General features: G+C 42.7%; 1 protein-coding gene across 5 annotated transcripts; it reads left to right on the forward strand.

Moving 5' to 3' along the window:
* The first annotated feature begins 1782 nt into the window (after positions 1 to 1782).
* On the forward strand, positions 1783 to 6653 carry SRSF5 (serine and arginine rich splicing factor 5). 5 transcript variants are annotated; one of them, XM_013057507.2, is made up of 8 exons: positions 1783 to 1916; positions 2816 to 2960; positions 3226 to 3296; positions 3421 to 3519; positions 3822 to 3891; positions 5124 to 5197; positions 5636 to 5746; positions 5844 to 6653. In XM_013057507.2, the coding sequence occupies exons 2-8, from the start codon at positions 2835 to 2837 to the stop codon at positions 6109 to 6111; spliced, it is 819 nt and encodes a 272-aa protein (XP_012912961.1). In that variant the 5' UTR covers positions 1783 to 1916; positions 2816 to 2834; the 3' UTR covers positions 6112 to 6653. The 5 variants fall into 5 exon arrangements, with proteins under 5 accessions (XP_012912961.1, XP_012912960.1, XP_044926955.1 ...); XM_013057506.2 differs by having other exon boundaries at positions 1786 to 1920; XM_045071020.1 differs by having other exon boundaries at positions 1803 to 2045; positions 5847 to 6653.
* The last annotated feature ends 1002 nt before the right edge of the window (positions 6654 to 7655 follow it).

Here is a 7655-nt window from a genome sequence, read left to right on the forward strand (position 1 = left end):
TGCGGGTGAAATAACGGTTTTCTTTTTAAGATTAATAGGCTTTAGAAAAAAAAATTAGTCCTGAAAAAAATCACAACACTGTGTGCTGAAGACAGCAACATTCTTCATGATATACAACACGATCAGTCTTGTCTTTCATTCCCAGAAAACCTTCTTTAGATTACTTTGTTATTGCAGCAAAAATAACATTTAGAGACTAAAATCACAAGTGATTGCTTCTATCATAGTCAATAGAAAAATGTAGAAAATAATTGGAAGGCCAATTTTTAAAAATTATGAAGAAAGGGAACAAAGGGAGCTAAATAAGTACTGGTTTGGGACAATTTGTACATTACAAGAGGCCAGTATTTATGGGGCTAGTAGCTAAAGGTATTTTCTTATAACAAACTCTTAATTTCTTTTAAATCCATCCTTAATTTCCCACACTATAGACGGCCTAAGTTCACAATTTTACTACATACTTACTGAGGCTCTTCTTAAAATAAACAAATGTTTAGGGGCACTTGGGTGACTCAGTTCATTCTGTCTCTGCGTTAGGCTCAGGTCCTGATCCCAGAGTCCTATGATAGAGCCCCATGAGGGGCTCCCTACTCCGAGGGGGTGGGGTGATGGTGTTGTTGGTGTTGGCTTCTCCCTCCGCCCCTCCCCCCATGCTCTCTCTTGTTTTCTCTCAAATAAATAAAGTCTTTTAAAATTAAAAAAAATAAACAAATGTATAAATGGATGAACTCATCCCATAAAAACTATCAAAATTCACATCTAGAGTTTCTAAGAGGTAGGAGGTCAGAGCGAGGGTCTGTATCTCTGCGGCTTCTTGAACTACTCTTGCTCTGTGTAACTTTAGTTGCAAATAGCAACCCTAGATGACTGGCACCTCTGAAAAAATGGGGTGCCTTGGGTTCCACCTAAAAGCATTAAAGAAAAGTAACCTTTTCACATTCTCTTTATGCCTGGATTGCTAAACCTGACAACCTTGCTGGGGAAATGCGTAGCTAAGGATGTGGAAGGCTGTTTCACCCACATTTTGAAAACATAGTCTTTTGTTTCTGAAGAATAGTATACTTTTATGTGTTACATTACAGAAACTTAAATAGGGAAGGTTAACCAAATACCATTTGGGACTTTAAAAGTAGCTTGAAACCTCTTCCAACCAGCTCAGCTCTAGTGCAGAAATCTGCATTTTGGCTTCAATTCAAGACGGCCTGCTAGCTGCAGTCCCAATTTCAAGATTTCATTGTGCGAGAACCTTCCGTTTAAAAAAAGTACTGCAGTTCCTCAGTCTTCTTAGTGTAAACCACATGTCCATGGTATGACAGTATGGCTAAAATATTCACTTGTGCATTAAGGAGCATCTGCCGAAGTTCAACCACAAACAGCAAGAAGCAAGGGGTCATAGATGGCCAAATATTTTTGCAAAGTCTGAGTTTCTTTCACCCCGTATTTCTGGGGGGGGATCTTTAAAAGACTTCAGATAAAAAAGAAATGTCATTGGCTCTAGCGTATCTTCACCAGGCAGACAACGGTGAAAAGCACTCCACCGCCCAGTTGACGCAAACACCTTCCACCGCGGCCCTTTGAGCGTGGGGCACCTGACGGCCTCACTCACGCCAGTTCCCGCCCCTCGGCCCCGCCCATCCCGGGTACAGGTTTCTGGGGCGGTCGCCGTTAAGAGGCTCCGGCCCCGCGTAAACTTCCGGCTCCGCGGAAATTTCCGCCCTTAGAGCCAACGGGGAGGTCCCAGGGGCGGTACCGGAAGTGACGCCAGGGCGCGCCCTCCATTTTGTGGGACGCAGGAGCAGCTAAGTGCGTCAGTTGTGAAAAGGCGTAGACGAGACTAGTCCTGGTCTGCGGGGAGGTAGACGGCTCCGTCGCAGACTACGGACCTCTCTGGTCTCAGCTGCCAAAGACCCTGTCCGGTAGGTGAGTGGCTCACTTTGAGGGAAAGGCTTCTCGGATCGAAGCTTCTTCATGGCCGTTCAGATCGTGAGTGGCCAGGGCTGCTCTCTTTGCGGAGGACGGCGTCCAATGAGTGCAGTTTATTCGAGGTGGGCGCTGGGGCACGTCTCCCTTTGGGTATTGTTTGAGGGGAACTGACGGTGGAAGGGCGGTTGTGGTTATGGTCGTTTTTACACGGGGGTCGTGTGCCCCTCCCTGCCTCCTTACCTCTTCACTACCCGGACCCTCCCCGAGTATTGGGCTGATGCCTTTGCTCGGGGCGTGGTTAGGGCTTTCTGGGACGGGCGCAATGACTCCGGAACTGTGGAGTCCGGGGAGGGGGGAGGGAGAAGGGCGTTTGGCACGCGCGGCTCACCCCACCGCTGGCTCGGTCGCCGCCATTTTATGGCTGCCAGCGTCCGCCTGCCGCCGTCTGCGCAGGCGCGGCGGTGGCGTCGCGAGATTCCGGCTTCCACCCGCTGTGACGTTCCTGGGAGGCGGCGGCGTGCGCGCGGCCCGTCGCCATTGGGCTGGCCTTGCGGAGGGCGGGGTCGGCTCCGCCCGCACTTCTCGGCCTTTCCTAACTGCGGCAGATGGGAGGGGGCCAGAAGAGCCGGGGAGAGAGTGCGGCTGCGCAGTTCCAGAGGCGGCAGTGGGCGTTGCGGTTGCTGCGGTCTGGGCCCAGGGAAGGATCGTGTTGGGAGCCGAGTTTTAATTTTGTCTGCAAGGGACCTGGCTTAATAAGAGGCACTCTTGGCAATCTTGTTTATAACATCACCGGGTAAACATTTTATTTTATGCCGTTTATGTTTTTGACCCCTTGACCAGGCATTCTTCGGACATTCACTGGTATTGTCTCAATTGAATTATTTTGTAACAGGAAATACTAGCCGGACACCATGAGTGGTTGTCGAGTATTTATCGGGAGGTTAAATCCAGCGGCCAGGGAGAAAGACGTGGAAAGATTCTTCAAGGGGTATGGACGAATAAGAGATATTGATCTGAAAAGAGGCTTTGGTTTTGTGGTAAGTATTCACAACTGGTTCTTTAGAACTGCTGTTAAGTCGGTAAAGATTTTGATAAGCAGTGTTTTTTATTTTTACCGAGCGTAGGGTATTAAAAACCTTGCTGTTAGTTGGAGGGAAACCACTCCTGATTGCATTTCTGTTGAGCTTATGTGTATGGGACTGTCATTAAAATACTCACTCTTGACACGGTTTTGGTGCTTTTACTGTTGGAGAATACATTTTAAAGTCATGTTAAGAGCTGTCTTTCACGTTCACGTTTTAGGAATTTGAGGATCCCAGGGATGCGGATGATGCCGTATATGAACTCGATGGAAAAGAACTGTGCAGTGAGAGGTGAGAACCTGAGTTTTGTGACCGTTAGCACTGTAAGGTAGAACAGACTAGGTCAGTTGGGATATTTCAGATTAGCTGTCAGGTAGCTTGTGTGGATAACAGAGCCTTCTTTCCTTTCCTGTAGGGTTACTATTGAACATGCTAGAGCTCGGTCTCGAGGTGGGCGAGGTCGAGGACGCTATTCTGACCGTTTTAGTAGTCGCAGACCTCGAAATGATAGACGGTATGTGATGGATCGTGAATGGCTGCTTTGAACAATCATTACTGCAGGAGGAGATTTTAATGTTTAAGAACAATTAGCGATAAGTGGTTTTTTGCTTACTTTATAATCACTTCTATTATTCCTGTGGTAGTCTGCTGTTCTTGATTAGTGTGTGTAGTAAGTCCTGTAAAATAATTCAGAAACTCAATGGAAGTCATTTGAATGACTTGTTCTATCTTATTGCTTGAATCTGCCCACAGTCGAACACAGTAGGTACACACTGCTGCATTTCTTCCATTGTGAGTACTCATTTTCTTCCTCAGAAATGCTCCACCTGTAAGAACAGAAAATCGGCTTATAGTTGAGAATTTATCTTCAAGAGTCAGCTGGCAGGTTTGTTGAAACACAGTTTTGAGCTATTTTAATGTGGCTTTTTAAAAGTTAATGGGTAGTTAATGTTTTATTATGTTTTTATTAAAAGTAATTTTATCTTAAATTAAATTAATGGAATTAATTGTAATTTTAAAATTTTGATTAAAAGTAATTGGGGGATATTTGAAACTTTAATTAATTTGATCAAATGTTTAATGTTTTGAGGATATTTTCTCTTGTTTTTTAAAATCAATTTTAACCAAATATTAAACCCTTTATTTGCCAGCCTATCTGTGTCGTTGGCCTTATGACGAGGAGTGCCTGTGGGTTATCCTAATCGTTGTCTTGGTCACTCTTGGTTGGGCCTGGTTGACTTTGCCAGTCAGCTCCTACAGTGATCAGTTGGCCACCTCTAGATCTGTGTTTGCCGGTCTAGACGTAATCGGGGCACTTACTTGAAGTGCCAGGTTGCAGCGATCCCAGAGCGTTGATAACGTGATCTGATCCCTAATTGAGAGCTGTCTTCCTGTAACGCTTCCGAATAAGAGGTCCTGGTCGAAAAGAGTTGAAAGATTCGAAATTAGGTGGTCGTTGGAATCCTGATCGCAGTAAAGTGGTCCTTGGTAACTGCACAAGAGTAGAAGGTGCCTGCATCCGCCAATAGTCTGCTAATAGGGAGGGCTGTGCGATTAAAGGCTTCCACCGATTGGGTAGTGTCCTTCAAGTGGGTGGCGAAGAGCCAGTCGGGCATATGTCATGAAGGTTTCTCCGACCGATTAATGGTTTGCTGCTTGACTAGCCTAGGGAAATAATAATAAAGGTAAAGTAAACTTTTTTAATGACATATGGGGCACAAAATAACTGGTGTCTTGTAAATGTTCTGTTTTTCTTTTTTTTTTTTAATATAAAATCTTTACTTTAGTCTTTAAAAATATGTACTGTTTCTTTTTGTTTTGTTTTTTTGTTTTGTTTTGTTTTCTTCCTTTTGTATTGAACTCAGTATAGACTAATACTACTTTAATGTTAAAATCTGAATTTTGCTGTAGCATTTTGCTTAAAAGCAATATGCTTTTTGCTTATTTCGTGCCCTGGCATAGATAATTTTTGAATTCTGATAGAATACAAGTGTGGTAAATACCATGTTTGTACTTTATCTAACATCTTCTCTTCCAGTAGTCTTGTTTTTTATACCATGTGGTTGTTTGTGTGTCAAGTTTCCTTTTCTTCGCGTGACACAATTGTCTTGTGTTAAGGATCTCAAAGATTTCATGAGACAAGCTGGGGAAGTAACCTTTGCGGATGCACATCGACCTAAATTAAATGAAGGGTGAGTGTGTTTTGAAGGTCATAACAGCCTTTTGAAAACAATGTTTTCAGAAATCTGAGAATTTGGGTATGCTGGAGTATGGTGGTTCTCATTTGAGGATGAATTTGCTCTGTAGGGGGCATTGGACCACATTTTTGGTGGTTGTAATGGGTTTAGGGTGCTACGGGCATCTTGTAGGTAGAGGCTGGGATGCTGCTAAACATTGGCTACCAAGCATAGGCAAAGGCTTCCACAACAAAGAACTGCCTAGCTTAAAATGTCCATGGTTTGGAGGTGGAGGAACCTGGTAATGCTGTTTTTAAGATCTAAGATTCTTAATAATAGCAGTAGCAGAAAGTATCTAGAAAAGGTAATCTTGATACTCTGGATTGCTATATGTAGTTTGAGACCAGACTACCAGATGTATATAATTGTACAAATGGCTTTTTTCCATTGTAGGGTGGTTGAGTTCGCCTCTTACGGTGATTTAAAGAATGCTATTGAAAAACTTTCTGGAAAGGAAATAAATGGGAGAAAAATCAAATTAATTGAAGGCAGCAAAAGGCACAGGTATCTAACATATTAAAGACAAAAGTTTTAGTTGGTGGGTTTGTAGCTCCTGCCACTTACATTGTATTTTTGTTTGCTTGTTCATTTTACTCCCTAGTAGGTCACGGAGCAGGTCTCGTTCCAGGACCAGGAGTTCCTCTAGGTCTCGTAGCCGGTCTCGGTCCCGGAGTCGCAAGTCTTACAGCCGGTCCAGGAGCCGGAGCCGGAGCCGGAGCAAGTCCCGTTCTGTTAGTAGGTCTCCTGTGCCTGAGAAGAGCCAGAAACGTGGTTCTTCAAGTAGATCTAAGTCTCCAGCATCTGTGGATCGCCAGAGGTCCAGGTCCCGATCCCGGTCAAGGTCCAGATCAGTTGACAGTGGCAATTAAACTGTAAATAACTTGCCCTGGGGGCCTTTTTTTAAAAAACAAAACAAATTCCCAAACCATACTTGCTAAAAATTCTGGTAAGTATGTGCTTTTCTGTGGGGGGGGTGGGATTTGGAGGGAGGGTGGGTTGGGCTGGAAATCTTTGTAGATGTGGACCACCAGGGGTTGTTGAAAACTAATTGTATTAAATGTCTTTTGATAAGCCTTCCGCTCACATTTTTGTGAATGTCTGAAGTGTATAGTTTGTGTATATTGAGAGAGCTCTTTTATAACTAAAGCAAATTTAATTTTTTTGTACTAGAAAAGATTTGAACATTTTAGTTCTTGGTTATTCAAATATGTTAATTCAGAATTAGTTTAATGCCTCAATTAAACTAATTAATAGCTTTGGACATTTAAAAGAGCTCTGAATTTGCTTGTACATAAAGGCTTGAGTTTTCCTTGTTAGGGTCAAGGGTGTCCTCCCACCCACCCTTTAACAGCTGCCTGACAAAGACAACGGTAAAGCAGCTGTTGTTGATAATAAAACATTATAAAAACTGTTTTTGTCTGTTTGTCTGAAGGATGTATGCTATTATTTTTCCCTATCCATCTATGTCCAGCACATTTAAAATACCTTGTGGAGAATCCTGGAATTTGGTTGGTGGATATTTAAAGGTTTCTTTGAAAATTTGAGTCTTAAAAAACCCTTGCCATTTCTGGTCTAGTCAAAACAAGGGCAGAGATGTCTGCAAACTGTTAAAATGATGATGACAGTTAAGTTTCCTGTGTGTGACTGTACCAAAGCTCTTTCCCTTTATCACTTTATTGTATTGGTATCAGGTTATTTAGGCTTCCGTAACCAAGAGAAGAAAAATTGGAGAACAGATTTTAAAAATGTTTTACGCTTATTTCAAAGGTAATAAATTTTGAAGGTTAGATTATTATGTAAAGCTTATTTAAGTCCACGCACAAGAATGCTTTAAGGGGTTTCACATGTTTTACTTGCATTGATGAGCTGTGGATGTGACTGTGTATTAAAGGGAAAACTGCTTAAGATTCTACATCCATCTTCGTTCTGAGCGTTCCATACTGAGATGATGATCTTTATTGTCTCCTAGTAATCTCAGAAACTACTTAGATTTTCTTAGTTCTCTATAGGAGTGCTCAGTTGGATAAATGTTTGGTAGTGGTGAATGGCATGCAGTACTTAGATAATGTTACAAATATCTTCCCTTTATGCTCACTGAATCTTCACAGCTACTAGGAACATAATCATTTTTACGGGAGGAAACTCAGGGCCAGAGAAGAGCCAAGTAAATGGTGGACTGGTATTGGAATTGAGGAAGTCTAGTTCCCCAGAACCTGAAAAGCGCATTTTCTTTCATCTGCCCCAGCCTTGCATGGGTTTTTTGAGGAAAGAAGTACCAGAAGGATTGCTTTTCGCTTTACAAAAGTATGGGGATTAGGTGGTAGGACTCCCATTTGGGGTAGGTTTGAGAAGTTGTTGGTATATATATTTTTTTGTTACATCCGAGACAGTAGAAGCTCATGCAACAAAAATG

The sequence above is a fragment of the Mustela putorius genome, unplaced genomic scaffold (assembly GCF_011764305.1).
Source record: "Mustela putorius furo isolate JIRA1106 unplaced genomic scaffold, ASM1176430v1.1 tig00000129_pilon_pilon_pilon, whole genome shotgun sequence".
Taxonomy (NCBI): domain Eukaryota; kingdom Metazoa; phylum Chordata; class Mammalia; order Carnivora; family Mustelidae; genus Mustela; species Mustela putorius.

What these genes read in the sequence shown, in the direction of transcription:
- SRSF5 (XM_013057507.2), top strand. Translation starts at nt 2,835, where the DNA reads ATGAGTGGTTGTCGAGTATTTATCGGGAGGTTAAATCCAGCGGCCAGG. An exon ending in CTTCAAGAGTCAGCTGGCAG is followed by an intron (nt 3,892 to 5,123) that starts GTTTGTTGAAAC and finishes TCTTGTGTTAAG; the next exon opens with GATCTCAAAGATTTCATGAG. An exon ending in GAAGGCAGCAAAAGGCACAG is followed by an intron (nt 5,747 to 5,843) that starts GTATCTAACATA and finishes TTTACTCCCTAG; the next exon opens with TAGGTCACGGAGCAGGTCTC.